This window comes from Anomaloglossus baeobatrachus, chromosome 2 (genome assembly GCF_048569485.1).
Source record: "Anomaloglossus baeobatrachus isolate aAnoBae1 chromosome 2, aAnoBae1.hap1, whole genome shotgun sequence".
In the NCBI taxonomy this organism is placed as follows: domain Eukaryota; kingdom Metazoa; phylum Chordata; class Amphibia; order Anura; family Aromobatidae; genus Anomaloglossus; species Anomaloglossus baeobatrachus.
The window spans coordinates 95,119,981-95,137,193 of record NC_134354.1 but is presented as its reverse complement, the minus strand read 5'-3'; the positions used below and the strand labels follow the sequence as shown (position 1 = coordinate 95,137,193).

At 43.7% G+C, this 17,213-nt stretch overlaps 1 protein-coding gene across 2 annotated transcripts in view; it reads left to right on the top strand.

Moving 5' to 3' along the window:
- TRPV1 (transient receptor potential cation channel subfamily V member 1) overlaps nucleotides 1–17,213 on the top strand; it is an 80,479-nt gene that overhangs the window by 49,354 nt on the left and 13,912 nt on the right. For both annotated transcript variants that reach the window (XM_075335181.1, XM_075335182.1), the window contains exons 12-14: nucleotides 4,008–4,074; nucleotides 8,794–9,104; nucleotides 11,349–11,476. In XM_075335181.1, the coding sequence (XP_075191296.1) occupies nucleotides 4,008–4,074; nucleotides 8,794–9,104; nucleotides 11,349–11,476 (506 nt within the window). The remainder of the gene's footprint in view (nucleotides 1–4,007; nucleotides 4,075–8,793; nucleotides 9,105–11,348; nucleotides 11,477–17,213) is intronic.

Sequence of the window (17,213 nt, the reverse complement as noted above, 5' to 3'; positions counted from 1 at the left end):
TCACGATTACTATGTGCGAATGGATGGTGAGATTCCGGCTGCAATTGTCTCTATAGCATTTGAACAGGATCACTTATGTAAATGAAAGGGTTAATTTGGCGCCCCCAAGTCTCAGGTGCCACAGGGTACTACAACTAACCCCAGATTCCTGGAAGACCAGTGCTGGTAAAACAACACACACACACAAATCCACGCCCTTTTCCCCCAACTGAGTGACAGGCTAGAGACGGAACTGATGGATGACTACCTATTGGCCGAGACTCATCCAATCCACTAGTCAGAAACCCAGGAGGCGGAGGGGCTAGTCAGTGGATTGATGGGAGACCAACATCTTGTCAGACAGTAAGTCTGAAGACGTGAAGGCAGTAAGACGTTCAGCCAGAAGTCAGTACACAGAGGAAAAGTGTAAAGTGACTAAGTGGGCAAAAAGGAGTACGGATGCCAGGGAGAGTACGGCGTGAGTACTCACTGGACCGAGCGCCGGCGGGGTGCAGAGCCCTAGTTCAGGAAGACGCTTCAGGCTCACCTGATAAAAATCTGCCCGGTGAGGGGACCATCAAGGATTTTACCGACGTTAGTGTCCGGGGCACAGCAGCAAAGAGGGAACCTGGGAACGGGGACAGAGGTCCGACCCGAGAAGTTCAAGCTGCCTGCCATATGGGCCAGGACTGTGACAAACGGATGGGACCCCAAAACGCTCTAGGCCACAGGGACCCACCAACTACAAACGGGTGCATGGAAGTAAAGCTCACCAGGTCACTACACCAGTACTGGAACAAAGAGAATACCGGATTGGTAGAGACTAGCACCAGCTGGGTTGCAAATACTCCAAACCAGTGAGTAAAGCACAAGTTAAACCGCAGCCCCTGTGTTGTCTGAATTCTTCCTACATCTCTGCATCAGTATGCTACAACCACCATCATCTTCCCCTGGGGCCTAGCTCTACTTACGGAGAGCCGTAATATCCAAGCTGCCCAATACTATCAGCTCCAGCAGTGAGAGACTTTGTAGTGGCGTCTTTCCCTATATAGCCGCATACCGCAAGTGGAGTCACGAAAACACTTTATTTTAATTTTTCCCTTGTACAATTCCCCTTTTTAAGCGACCCCCAAGGTTACGGAACCGGGCAACGGCCACCCGTGATACGTCCCAGTAAATACAAGGCCCGGGACCGAGTACCCCAAAGCCCTGGGGTGCTTCATTAACACAGGAACAAAACTTTAAAGGTTTCTTGAAGATCAAAAGTGAGTTTTATTCTAGGCGTTTCAGAGCAGGAAAGCTTCTTCTTCAGGAGTATGTACATCTGGGATTTATTCCTGAGGAATGAGCTTTCCTGCTCCGAAATGCGTTGAATAAAAATCACTTTTGATCTTCAATGCACCTTTGAAGCTTTGTTACTGTATGGCAGCGCGGTGTTAACTCTTTTGTTTCTATAAGAGATCCTAATCAATACATCTTGGAATAGTAATAGTCTCCACAATTGGGTGTGTTTAAAAAAATGTTCTTGTGCTGAGACAATCTTATATGTGTGCCCCTGCTGTGTACTGTGTAATGGCCGTGTCTGACAGTACAGGTGTAACAACCCAGAAGGGGCCATTAAAAAACTTTCTGCATTCATAGAAGTCTGTAGAATATTTTATGGTTTGATGTATTGCCTGGTGTCGTTCTGTCAAATTTACTGTAAGTTGCTGCTCTGTAATAGCACTGGAGACCATCAGGTGGTGGTATGTGTTAGCAAGGGACTGTATTGGACGATGTCTGATCAATATCCTTTATAGCCTGGTCACTATGGTAACCAGGGAGAGATGAGAGTTGGTAGGTGAGACACTTCCTGGATTCACTGAGGCTGCAGACACTGCGATGCCATCTTGGGCCTCATTCTCTGTGCCCTTTGAAAGCTTCTCCATTTTAATTTCTCAGCTCTCTGCACCAAAGAAAGGAACTAGAAAGCACCCCCAGTACCTGTGGTTGTTTGTGAGATGGGTGCAAGCCAATTGTCGCAACTGAGTTGTACAGAGAACATTAGAAAAGATAACGGACAGTTCTGGGGGTATACAGCACTGGGGTGGGGTGAATAGAGAGTTCTGGGGGTATATAGCACTGGGGTGGGGTGAATAGAGAGTTCTGGGGGTATACAGCACTGGGGTGGGGTGAATAGAGAGTTCTGGGGGTATACAGCACTGGGGTGGGGTGAATAGAGAGTTCTGGGGGTATATAGCACTGGGTGGGGCGAATAGACAGTTCTGGGAGTATATAGAACTGGGTGGGATGAATAGACAGTTCTGGGGGTATACAGCACTGGGGTGGGGTGAATAGAGAGTTCTGGGGGTATATAGCACTGAGTGGTGGGACAGGACATACAGCTCAGCATGAAGTTGATGCTTTGGCTCCTGTCTGACAGTGTCTTCATCTGTGGGTTGAGCCTAGAATGTACGGGCTACTTCAAGGTTAGTGGTCGTGACTAGCTTCATGACAAATCATACCTGGAAGGAGCCCATACATTCTAGCATCTACCTTTTCTATTGGACGCAGTGCATGCTGTATGCTAGCTCCGCCCACAGATGAACTTAGACCCTGCAGACCGCAGAGAAGTCTGCGTTCAGGTGTGGATGTAAGAGCCATCAGCCAGGGAAGTGCGGATGCCGGCATGAGCACTGAGGGCCCCGGAACTCAGCCCAGGGGCTGCAGCATACATAACCGCCCTTGCTGAAAGGTGCTGATGCCGTCCCTGGCCGCTGGAGAGACTCAGAGTGCTGCATCAGTGGGCGATACAGCGCCCCCTTGACACTGCGCCCGGGGCAGATGCCCCACCAGCGCCCCCCTAGATACGCCTCTGTCCTGGTAGATGGCAGCAGAGTTTTATCAAGAATGTCTCTGTACATTTGTCCATTCATCCTTCCCTCAATTATATGAAGTTTTCCAGTTCCATATGCTGAAAAACATCCCCACACCATGATGTTCCCACCACCAAACTTCATTGTTGGCATGGTGTTTTGGTGTGATATGCAGTGTCTTTCGGCCTCCAAACATGGTGTGTTTATTGTAGCCAAAGAGATTAATTTTGGTCTCATCGGACCAGACCCATATTCTCCCAGTATTTCACACGCTAAATGTTGAGAAAATTCTAAACGCACTTGAGCATGCTTCTTATTTAGCAATGGCCTCTTGCGTGGTGAGTGTGCATACAGGCCATGGAGGTTGAGTGCATTACTTTTCATTTTCAGTGACACAATTGTACCTGCTGATTCCAGGTCTTTCTGTAGCTCTATATTGCTGGTCCTTTATTTTTGGACAACATTTCTGAAAATTGTTTTCACTGCTCTGCCTGGAATCTTGCGGTGAGCACTGGTTTATGGTGAAATAATGTTCTTTCAACTTTCTGATTATATCCTCAGCAATAATCACTGGCACCCAAAGTAGTTTAGAAATTCTTCTGTAACCAATGTCATCAGTATATTTTGCAACAATAAGGTTGTGAAGGTCTTGAGACAGCTCACTGGTTTTACCCATCATTAGATGTTTCTTGCATGGCACCTTAGTAGTGAGACACCTTTTTATAGGCAATCAGTTGAACCAACTGATATTATTTTTCACTAAGTGGCAGGACTGCTTCCTAATTACTGATCTGATAGAGTTTATCTGGTGTCATGGCTTTTTGCACCTCTCTTTCTTCATTTGTTCAATCCTTTTTCCCATGTCTCATTATTACACATTATTACACATAACTGAATTTATGGACATTTATAATTTGATTGGATGAGTTTGGATGAGTTGTTACTGACATCTGGTGAGAAATTCATGTCAATAGCACCTTTAGAAATATATTTACTTAGGAAATTGCTGATGTGTTCAATACTTATTTCACCCATTGTATATTCCTGTAGGAAGAAAAGTGGTACACTGTAATGTCTCCTTACACTTTGTACTTTGAATATTCTTATAATTTATATTATCACCCAAAATGACAAGATGATATCATCCTGCAAATAACTGATTCTGTTTTGCAGATGATACTGCGGGATATGCTTCGCTTCATGTTTGTCTATATTCTGTTCCTGATTGGATTTGCAGCAGGTATGAAATACAAGTCACTTCTACTCCCTAAGAAATCAGCAATTCTTCTAGCAGATTATTTTTCATAGTGTAGTCTAGAGAATATTAATAAAATAAGTCATGTAAAGCCCGCTTTACACGCTGCAATGTATCTTACAATGTGTCAGCGGGGTCACGCCGTAAGTGACGCACATCCGGCATCGTAAGGTACATTGTAGTGTGTGACAGGTACGTGCGATTGCAACGGTAAAACGTTCATCGCATACACGTCGTTGAATCCTGCCGAATTGCACGTCAGATTGTTCATCGTACCCGGGGTAGCACACATCGCAGTGTGTGACACCCCGGGAACATTGAACAGATCTTACCAGCGTCCTGCGGCTCCCGGCCCACAATGCGGAAGGAAGGAGGTGGGCGGGATGTTTACGTCCCACTCATCTCCGCCCCTCCGCTTCTATTGGCCGGCTGCGGCGTGACGTCGATGTGACGCCGAACGTCCCTCTCCTCCAGGAAGTGGACGTTCGCCACCCACATCGAGGTCGTATGGACGGGTAAGTACGTGTGACGGGGGTTAATCGTTTCTGCGGCACATTCAACAAATTGAACGTGCCGCACATATGATGGGGGCGGTTACAATCGCATATGATATCGTATGCGAAATCGTAACATGTAAAGCTGGTTTTAGTTTAATCTTGCAAACATTAATTTCTCTACATTACGTTGTTTTCTGTCTGTTTATCGTTCATCATCAGTCATAGAGCTATTTGTTGAAAAATGCAGACATTTTTGTAATTCGCTCTCTAACTTTCTTTTTCACATTAGTGACATAACCTGGTAATATGGATAACCGCTGTCACTTCTCCATGTTGGTGACTGGTGCCTACTAAATATATATTTAGAAGGGTTTTCCATGTTGCTGAAAAATATGCCTAAACTCAGAAATAGTCAGAAAATAACAATAAAAATAGCAATCAGTGAGCACCAATTAAATTCCCTCCAACATCATGTAATACGTCCCCCGCCAGTCCCCTGTTTACCTGGCTGCAGCGATGATGTCCCTTATACCCTACATGTCTGTTGCAACTGATTGCTTGACTAAAGACTCAGAATATGACTCAGAAAAATCCATTACCAAAAATAGTGAAATTAGTTTTTTAACGCTATTTGTTTGTGGAATCCGCACCAAACTTTACATTGAGATCTTAAGTCTGCAAACAAAGGTGTTAAAAAAACATCTTCAAAAAACACAGAGCGAACATAAATTTAGGATGATTGAGCCACAAAATTACCAATTAGAAAAATTAAGAATATTATCATTATAAGGGCTCATACCACGTATGTATGCATTGGATGAGTGCTACTCGATTTTTTGACAGATGACTCTCAGACCATTGTTATTCAATGGGACAGTGTTGTTTTTTTTTTTCTTCATTAAATTGGGAGAGACAATCCATGTGCTAAGGAAGGGAGTGGAAGACGATGGGGGATACTCGGGAAAAGTATATTCTGAATGCAACGGGCTTCCTATATTTTTACGGAGAAAAAACATAAATGTAATATAAATCATGCACATCACATTGAAGTCATATAACCATGTTGCACAGATGAGGTGAGTTCAGGGTCAGTTACAGTAGAGAGCTCTTTCTAATTCATAGGTGGAAGAAAATGGAGAAAACGACCATTATTTGATACTTTTATTAACGTTAACTAGAGATGAGTGAATCTTGGAAGTGTCCCTTAATATGCTCTGGGGTTTCATCAGACTCTGGAACATAATAAACATAGAATTAAAAAATAAAATATTTATACTCATCACATTGGTCCTCAAAACATCACCCCATCGAAAATATCATTTCAAGTAGCGCTTTTATGGAAAGTTGTACCACCACCCCACTTATAAGCAGAAGGGTCTTTACATTAGAATCAATATAAGTACTATTGATGAACGAGCACTACTTTGCATGGGTGCATGGTACTCATAACGAATAGTGATGACCGGGCACTACCATGCTTTGGTGCTCGGTACTCGTAACGAATAGTGATGAGTGAGCACTACCATGCTCAGGTGCTCTATTCTCGTAACAAACAGTGATGAACGAGCACTACTGTGCATGGGTGCACGGTACTCATAACGAATAGTGATGAGCAGGCACTACCATGCTCGGGTGCTCGCTCGGTATTTGTAACAAATAGTGATGAGTGAGCATTACCATGCTCAGGTGCTCGATACTCGTAAGGAATAGTGATGAGTGAGCACTACCATGCTTTGGTGCTTAGTACTGGTAACGAATAGTGATGAGTGAGCATTACCATGCTCGGGTGCTCTATACTGGTAAAAAACAGTGATGAATGAGCACTACCATGCAGGGTGCACAGTACTCGTAACGAATAGTGATGAGTGAGCACCACCATGGTCAGTTGCTTGGCACTCGTAACAAATAGTGATAAGCGAGCACTACCATGCTCGGGTGCTCGGTACTGGTAATGAATAGTGATGAGTGAGCACTACCATGCTCAGGGTGCTCAGTACTCGCAACGAATAGTAATGAGTGAGCACTACCGTGCTTGAGGGCTCGATACTCGTAACCTATAGCGATGAGCAAGCACTACCATGCTCAAGTGCTCGGTACTCGTAACTAGTGATGAGTGAGTCCTACCATGCTTGGGGGCTTGGTACTCATAACGAACAATTGGATGTTCAGATGGGTGTGGCTCAAGCATCCAAGTATAATGAAAGTCAATGCAGGACTCAACCATTTTTCCTGGAAATCTTCTGGAAAAATGCTCTAGTTTTCCATTGATGTCCATTATACTCGTACAAGAGTCGAGTCCGTTCAAGCGTCCAACTGCTCGTTACGAGTACCGAGCACCCGAGCATGCAAATGCTCACTCATCACTAGTTACCAGTACGGAGCACCTGAGTATGGTAGTGCCCGCTCATCAATAATAAGCAACATTGTGTCCCATGAGAGTTGTCAGAGTTTTCCTTGGAATAGTTGTTAAATGTTTCTTTGTTAAGGTCCCTTTACACAGGCCGATAATCAGCCGAACGAGCCTTCATATTATTGTTCATTCTTGATTATTGCCCTATGTTAGCAGACCAGGGGTAAAAAAAAAAAAATTTCGGTCTACCTGTCTATCTACACTGTGTGCAGAATTATTAGGCAAGTTGTATTTTAGAGGATTTTTTTTATTATTGATCAACAACTATGTTCTCAATCAATCCAAAAGACTCATAAATATCAAAGCTTAATATTTTTGGAAGTTGGAGTGGGTTTTTTTTAAATTTGGCTATCTTAGGAGGTTGTTTGTGCAGGTAACTATTACTGTGCAGAATTATTAGGCAACTTTATAAAAAACAAATATATTCCCATCTCACTTTTTTATTTTCACCAGGTAAACCAATAAAATTGCACAAAATGTAGAAATAAACATTTCTGACATGCAAAAACAAAACCCCAATAAATTAGTGGCCGATATAGCCACCTTTCTCTCTGATGACACTCAGCAGCCTACCATCCATAGATTCTGTCAGTTGCTTGATCTGTTTATGATCAACATTGCGTGCAGCAACCACCACAGCCTCCCAGACACTGTTCCGAGAGGTGTACTGTTTTCGCTCCTTGTAGATCTTACATTTTATAAGGAACCACAGGTCCTCTATGAGGTTCAGATCAGGTGAAAAAAGGGGCCATGTCATTATTTTTTCATCTTTTAGACCTTTACTGGCCAGCCACACTGTGGAGTAGTTGGATGCATGTGATGGAGCATTGTCCTGCATGAAAATCATGTTTTTCTTGAACGATACCGACTTCTTCCTGTACCACTGTGTGAAGAAGTTGTCTTCCAGAAACCGGCAGTAGGTCTGGGAGTTGAGCTTCACTCCATCCTCAACCCAAAAAGGTCCCACAAGTTCATCTTTGATGATACCAGCCCATACCAGTACCCCACCTCCACCTTGCTGGCGTCTGAGTCGGAGTGGAGCTCTCTGCCCTTTACTGATCCAGCCTCTGGCCCATCCATCTGGACCATCAAGAGTCACTCTCATTTCATCAGTCCATAACATTTTTGAAAAATCAGTCTTAAGATATTTCTTGGCCCAGTCCGTTTTATCTTATGTTTCTTGTTCAAAGTTGGTCGCTTTTCAGCCTTCCTTACCTTGGCCATGTCCCTGAGTATGGCGCACCTTGTGCTTTTTGATACTCCAGTAACGTTGCAGCTCTGATATATGGCCAAACTGGTAGCAAATGGCATCTTGGCAGCTTCACGCTTGATTTTCCTCAATTCATGGGCAGTTATTTTGCGCCTTTTTTGCCCAACACGCTTCTTGCGACCCTGTTGGTTATTTGCCATGAAACGCTTGATTGTTCGGTGATCACGCTTCAAAAGTTTGGCAATTTCAAGACTGCTGCATCCCTCTGCAAGACATCTCACAGTTTTGGACTTTTCAGAGCCCGTCAAATCTCTCTTCTGACCCATTTTTCCAAAGGAAAGGAAGTTGTCTAATAATTAAGCACACCTTATATAGGGTGGTGATGTCATTACATCACACCCCTCCTCATTACAGAGATGCACATCACCTGATTTACTTAATTGGTAGTTGGCTCTCAGCCTATACAGCTTGGAGTAGGACAACATGTATAAAAAGTATCATGTGATCAAAATACTCATTTGCCTAATAATTCGTCACACAGTGTAGATATATTGAGAGTATTGTTCTGTTTTCGTGTTGTCTGGCAGCCTTGGTGACACTTATTGAAGATGGAGATGGCAGGAATGAAAATAGCACCTGCAGCACCAAACGTTGCTGTAAAGCTGATCCAGCGTCATATAATAGTTTATATTACACATCTCAAGAACTCTTCAAGTTTGCTATCGGAATGGGAGATATCGAGTTCACTGAGAACTACAAGTACAAGACAATATTTATCTTCTTGCTCATTACCTATGTCATACTTACCTACATCCTCCTGCTGAACATGCTGATAGCGCTCATGGGTGAGACCGTAAGCAAGATTGCGCAGGAGAGCAAAGGCATCTGGAAGTTACAGGTACTTTCACTGCAAGATATACATTATTATGAATCTAATATTTACTGCATTCAATGTTATGGTTTGAGTTTCTTAAAGGGAACCTGTCACCAGTTTTTTGCCCTATAAGCTGCAGCCACCACCACCGGGCTCTTATATACAGCATTCTAACATGCTGTATATAAGAGCCCAGGCCGCTGTGTAGAACATAAAAAACACATTATAATACTCACCTAAACCAGTCGCTGCGGTGGATGTGGGTCAAATGGGCGTTCTCGTTCTCCGGTGCCGGCGCCGCCTCTTTCGGCCATCTTTGTCGCCGCCTCTGTCATCCTTCTGAAGCCGCGGTGCATGACACGTCCGACATCATACACAATCGTTGGCATTCAGGTCCTGAGCAGGGCAGATCAAAGTATTCTAGTGGGCATGCGTGGGACCGGCGAGTGTCCCACGCATGAGTGAATGAGGACAAAGATGGACGAAAGAGGCGGCACCGGCACCGGAGAACGACGAGAACGCCCATTTGACCCACATCCACCGCAGCGACCAGTTTAGGTGAGTATTATAAAGCGTTTTTTATGTTCTACACAGCGGCCTGGGCTCTTATATACAGCATGTTAGAATGCTGTATATAAGAGCCCACTGGTGGTGGCCATAGCTTATAGGGCAAAAAACTGATGACAGGTTCCCTTTAAAGGGATTTTCCAGTTTTACAATAACCACTGCCCCTCATCTGCAGCTTGTTTGTTTTTTAACAAAGAATTGTGCTTTGCTCATCCTTTCTGGGTCCAGTCTCTGTTATTGTCAGTAGGGCTGATGTGGCGTAAATAGCACTGCAGCCAATCAGTGAGCTCAGCGGCTCTGAGCAGCTCATGCTGTCAACTCAGGCAGAGCTGTTAAGCTCAGACGTGTAAGCGCTGCAGACAATAACAGAGAACACATTCAGCAGCTATGGATTTTTCAATGGACCTGGGGACAGTGAGCAAACCATTGCTTGTAAATTGATGTCCACCAAGTGAAACTGCACTGCACCGCAGTTTCCAAACATATAAACCTTAGAAACCTTAGAATTGTAACTGCATGTAAAGGCTGGAATTGATCAGGATAAGGAGAAAAGAAGTGTCATAAATGGTGTGAAACAACCATAGCCAATCCATTGTTTTTAATGGTTTGGCTATGGTTGTTTCACACCACAGGTGCTGTGTGACACAAAAATGTTTTTGATATGTAATAAACTTATTTATAATTATTGATTTATTTGTTTGGTGATCCCTCATTTATGGCACTTCTTTTCTCCTTATGATGATCACATGCTTCTAGTGCCAGGGGTGATCCCAGGGGTTGGTGCCCTCCTCTTTTCTTAGTATATGAAAGGCTGGAATTGCACACACAGAGTTTTGGCAATTTTTAGCCAAACGCAGCAGTGGATACTTAAAGTTCCTTCTTGCTTTATACTTGTCGTCCTTTTTGGATTTAAGGCCACTTTACACACTGCAATATCGGTACTGATATCGCTAGCGTGGGTACCCGTCCCCATCGGTTGTGCGACACGGGCAAATCGCTGCCCGTGGCGCACAACATCGCTCAGACCCGTCACACTACTTACCTGCCTAGCGACGTCGCTGTGACCGGCGATCCGCCTCCTTTCTAAGTGGGCGGTCTGTGCGGCGTCACAGCGACGTCACTAAGCGGCCGCCCAATAGAAGCGGAGGGGCCGAGATGAGCGGGACGTAACATCCCGCCCACCGCCTTTCTTACTCATTGCAGGCAGGACGCAGGTAAGGAGAGGTTCCTCGTTCCTGCGGTGTCACACGGAGCGATGTGTGCTGTTGCAGCAACGAGGAGCTACATCGCTACTGCAGCAGCAACGATATTCGAGAATAGACCCCCATGTCACCGATGAACGATTTTGACTGTTTTTGGAGACGATTCAAAATCGCTCATAGGTGTCACATGCAAAGACATCGCTAAAGCGACCGGATGTGAGTCACAAATTCCGTTACCCCAACAAGATCGCTTTAGTGATGTCGTAGCGTGTAAAGCGGCCTTTACTCCTGACCGGTGTTCATTGTCAGGAGCGCTGAATACAGGGACTAATATGAGTGAATATAGTCTGTGTACAGGGCCACAAAATATTTTGATTTACCCTATATGTATTTTTTTATGGCTTAGAAGATACCGGACAAATGAGAAAAACGCAGCGTGGATATATTATATAAGCAGAAATGTGATTTATGGCCTTAAAATATTTTGCTTGTTTTTCAGAGAGCAATTACTATTATTGATATAGAAAAAAGTTTCCTGAACTACTTCACAAATAGATACCGGTCTGGAAAATCTGTCCTGGTGGGACTGACACCTGATGGGAAGGAGGATTACAGATGTTGCTTCAGGTGACAGAATTTTACATTATAAAGTGTCATTATAAATTAGAGGCCACATAAATGCACAATAGGTGCAGGGGCACAACTACAATAGGTGCAGGGGCAAAGTAGGCGCAGGGGTTGCATTCGCACCCGGACTCTGGAGACTAAGGGATCCAAAAGTCCCTTTGGCCCATATGAAAAGACTAAAGGCCGCTTTACACGCAATGACATCCCTAACGAGATGTCGTTGGGGGTCACGGAGTTCGTGACGCCCATCCGGCCTCGTTAGCGACGTCGTTGCGTGTGAAACGCAGGAACGACCGCTAACTATCAAAATTACTCACTTTATCGTTGATCGTTGACGCGTCGTTCCTTTCCCGAATATCGTTGCTGTTGCAGGACGCAGGTTGTTCGTCGTTCCTGAGGCAGCACACATCGCTATGTGTAACACCGCAGGAACGAGGAACTACATCATACCTGCGGCCGCCGGCAATGAGGAAGGAAGAAGGTGGGCGGGATATTCTGCCCGCTCATCTCCACTCCTCCGCTTCTATTGGACAGCTGCCGTGTGACGCCGCTGTGACGCCGCATGAACCGCCCCCTTAGAAAGGAGCAGGTTCGCCGGCCACAGCGACGTCGCAGGGAAGGTAAATAGTGTGACGGCTGTAAGCGATGTTGTGCGCCCCGGGCAGCGATTTGCCCGTGACGCACAATAGACGGGGGCGGGTACGCTCGCTAGCAATGTCAGTACCGATATCGCAGCGTGTAAAGTGCCCTTAATGCTATTAAACACCTGCTATACTTGGGGGCCCCAATGGAGCTTTTGTATTGAGGTCCTGGATCTTCAAATTACTCAACTACCATGGTGCGTATTGTAACTTGTGAAGGAAGGGGGGGTGTTGGAGGACCCGCTAGCGCATTGCACTCCTTCCTCAATGGTCCGCCGAATGTTTGTGCATCTCTGTGTAGGGTACATGGCACTCACTTGCTACTTCAGGACTTTCCGTTCTCATCTGAAAGGGCTGCCGGAAAGAGTTCACACCACAACAGGGTCTCTTTAACAAAACAGTCTTTACTTTCGGTTATCGGATGCATAGCAAACAAGTTGTTCAACGTTAGGGCTACAAGTTGTTCAACATCCCCTTAGGACTACCATATAAATGCATTGTTAGCCCTCCTTCTGTCTAAAAGCTCCCACTATAGGTGCAACAGCAGCTTCACCACTCCCAGGCTACTGTATGAGCCGCGGCAGCTTCTCCTTTGTTCATCGATTCCCTCAGAGTGTTTCACATGGGCGTACGGTACCCCGGGTTTGTCCAATTTTCCTCGATCCAACTCCCCGTCCGAGTCACAACATGGTGGCTTCAACAGGCCCTGTCGGGATGAGATCCAACCTACAGACCTTTTGGGATTGGCCTCAGGTTTTCGGCACCAACCCTGGCGCCTAGGCTCTTCTCTTGCTAGGCAGAACATTAACTGAATTTGTCTTCAAAAATCAAGGTTTACTATATCCCTTAACTCCTCCCAGGCCTAATCTTAACCCTTTGCATATCTAATCTATTCTTCCGTGATATCTAAACTGGCCACTAGATGGTGACATTTCTGTAGGTCTTTGCACGCTAAAAGCCCATATCTATCTGATTAATACATCCTACTACACGTTGTTAACATACAGTTAGGTCCAGAAATATTTGGACAGTGACACAATTTTCGCGAGTTGGGCTCTGCATGCCACCACATTGGATTTGAAATGAAACCTCTACAACAGAATTCAAGTGCAGATTGTATCGTTTAATTTGAAGGTTTGAACAAAAATATCTGATAGAAATTGTAGGAATTGTGCACATTTCTTTACAAACACTCCACATTTTAGGAGGTCAAAAGTAATTGGACAAATAAACCAAACTCAACAAAATATTTTTATTTTCAATATTTTGTTGCGAATCCTTTGGAGGCAATCACTGCCTTAAGTCTGGAACCCATGGACATCACCAAACGCTGGGTTTCCTCCTTCTTAATGCTTTGCCAGGCCTATACAGCCGCAGCCTTCAGGTCTTGCTTGTTTGTGGGTCTTTCCGTCTTAAGTCTGGATTTGAGCAAGTGAAATGCATGCTCAATTGGGTTAAGATCTGGTGATTGACTTGGCCATTGCAGAATGTTCCACTTTTTTGCACTCATGAACTCCTGGGTAGCTTTGGCTGTATGCTTGGGGTCATTGTCCATCTGTACTATGAAGCGCCGTCCGATCAACTTTGCGGCATTTGGCTGAATCTGGGCTGAAAGTATATCCCTGTACACTTCAGAATTCATCCGGCTACTCTTGTCTGCTGTTATGTCATCAATAAACACAAGTGACCCAGTGCCATTGAAAGCCATGCATGCCCATGCCATCACGTTGCCTCCACCATGTTTTACAGAGGATGTGGTGTGCCTTGGATCATGTGCCGTTCCCTTTCTTCTCCAAACTTTTTTCTTCCCATCATTCTGGTACAGGTTGATCTTTGTCTCATCTGTCCATAGAATTCTTTTTTCAGAACTGAGCTGGCTTCATGAGGTGTTTTTCAGCAAATTTAACTCTAGCCTGTCTAATTTTGGAATTGATGAATGGTTTGCATCTAGATGTGAACCCTTTGTATTTACTTTCATGGAGTCTTCTCTTTACTGTTGACTTAGAGACAGATACGCCTACTTCACTGAGAGTGTTCTGGACTTCAGTTGATGTTGTGAACGGGTTCTTATTCACCAAAGAAAGTATGCGGCGATCATCCACCACTGTTGTCATCCGTGGACGCCCAGGCCTTTTTGAGTTCGCAAGCTTACCAGTCAATTCCTTTTTTCTCAGAATGTACCCGACTGTTGATTTTGCTACTCCAAGCATGTCTACTATCTCTCTGATGGATTTTTTCTTTTTTTTCAGCCTCAGGATGTTCTGCTTCACCTCAATTGAGAGTTCCTTAGACCGCATGTTGTCTGGTCACAGCAACAGCTTCCAAATGCAAAACCACACACCTGTAATCAACCCCAGACCTTTTAACTACTTCATTGATTACAGGTTAACGAGGGAGACGCCTTCAGAGTTAATTGCAGCCCTTAGAGTCCCTTGTCCAATTACTTTTGGTCCCTTGAAAAAGAGGAGGCTATGCATTACAGAGCTATGATTCCTAAACCCTTTCTCCGATTTGGATGTGAAAACTCTCATATTGCAGCTGGGAGTGTGCACTTTCAGCCCATATTATATATATAATTGTATTTCTGAACATGTTTTTGTAAACAGCTAAAATAACAAAACTTGTGTCACTGTCCAAATATTTCTGGCCCTGACTGTATTATCTCACAATACAGACATGAAATATACAGCATAACCTACATCTACATCACAGGGCTCCACCACCCCCTACAGGTGGAAGAAGCAGACTTCAATCCCTAAATTGAATTAAATCCTAAACTTAAGATTCCATATCTCAAATTTTATATTGGAGGAGTGGATATAGTCAGCAACGAGTAGACAATGCAGCTATCAACAGGGTTGCAAATTAGACTTTTTATTTCTTCTGTACAGCTATCAAAAAATCATGGACAGACAATATTTTTACGGACACATTGGAAAACCATAATAAACCATTATGATTATGAGTGATATCTGTGGAAGCCATGTTGCTTTGTTCTTCTAGTAACGTAAACAGATGACAGACTTAAGTGGGGGCTATATTTTTGTGGGATAAGAGGTTTTCTTAGTAACATTTTGGGGTACAGAACAGTTTTTTTATCACGTTTGAGATCACTTTTTTTTTAACTTCGTTTTGAGATCACATTGTTATGTCTACAATGAGCACTTATGTTGGGGTTTCCGTGTAAATCCCTCAAAAAGTTTTTCATCGCAAACCCTCAACGGAACCACTCACTATAATGAGGCAGATGGAGAGTCTGCCTCCATTTGTTGTCTGTTCTGGTGGTATCCATCTTTTTAGATGTGTAGAGAACTGTGGTCGTCCACACGCTAAAAAGATGCCTAAAATGATGGGACACCCCCGGAACAGAGACCAGACGGAGTCCAAAGTGTCTCCTTCTACCTCATTATAGCGAGTGGTTCTATTGGGGGTTTTGTCTGAATAAAGGATTTTGGGATTTACACAGAAACCCCAATGTGAGCGTTCAGCGAAGAGAGCTGGATAAATGTGAACCTTCTGATTTTTGGAAGGTAGAATGATCAAATAGACAGGAGTACAAGAATACTTCTTATTTTTATTTTTGCGTTGTTCACTATGGGGTATTAGTGATATCTTGGGTCAATATGGTACTACTTTTACACACTAAAAACTATATTTTACAAATATTACAAATACAAATATATATTTACAAATATTCCAAATATTAATTTGTTTTTATATATTATGCAGCGCTGGGGTCCTGGGTTCAAATCCCACCAAGGACAACATCTTCAAGGAGTTTGTATGTTCTCCCCGTGTTTGCGTGGGTTTCCTCCGGGTACTCCGGTTTCCTCCCACACTCCAAAGACATACAGATAAGGACTCTAGATTGTGAGCCCCAATGGGGACAGTGTTGCCAATGTATGTAAAGCGCTGTGGAATTAATAGCGCTATATAAATGAATAAAATTATTATTATTATTATTATTATATTGCCATATGCTGAGATCTGTAACTTTTTATATATATTTTGCCTATTGAGCCATATTAGAACTTGTTTGATGTTTTTATTTATACAATTTTTTTACATAGGAGTTTTTGATCACTTTTTATTCAATTTTTTTGTGTCAGGATGATGAAAAAGCATTGCCAAGGTGTGTGTGATCTGTTCATGGTTTTTACACCCACAAACAGTTTGTACCAGGGGTACAGGGGTACCAAGGAGCCACCAGTAACATTGACTCCATGGTTCCACTCTTCAGCTACCTACAATTACTACATTATCCTCATTTACCTAGGACTTGGAAATTATTTTCTCCAGAAAAGGGCCTTCATCTGTCTCTGTAAAACAGTGTCGAATAACAATTAGGATATGTTTTTAGTAATGTATCAGAACTCCCATTCACAGGATAAAAGAATTAAATAGCAATTCACAAGGTAAATACAGTAACCTAAAAATGTACTGGTATGTAGTAACTCAGCAATGTCTGGCATACTCAACTCAGATTATTCCAGTTACCAGTCACGTAAGCTCTTTGTCACCCCTATAACGAAGGGCCAGGTTATAGCATTGTATATGCTGCATATATCTATGACATTTTCCAAAATTCCATCTGTTGCTATATCAAAATATTTCTTGGACTTTTGACTTTGGAGGTCTCAATCCCCTCTAAAATATATTACTGAACAATGAAATGCTATTCAGTGATCTTCTATTGGTGCTGAACTACTGTGAACCAAACAAGTCTAGGGTGTATAGTATTGACGCTCTATTATTATTATTATTTGTTATTATAGCGCCATTTATTCCATGGTTCTTTACAAGTCAAAAGGGTATATATAAAAACAAGTACAATAATCATGAACAATACAAGGCACAGACTGGTATAGGAGGAGAGAGGACCTTGCCCGTGAGGGCTGCCAGTCTACAGGGAATGGGTGATGGTACAATAGGTGAGGACAGAGCTGGTTGCGCAGTGGTGTACTGGTCTGAGAGTTATTGCAGGTTGTAGGCTTGTCGGAAGAGGTGGGTCTTCAGTAGAGATGAGCGAACCAGTCCCGGTTCGGCTCGAGGTCGGTTCGCCGAACGGAGGTCCCGTTCGAGTTCGGTTCGTCGAA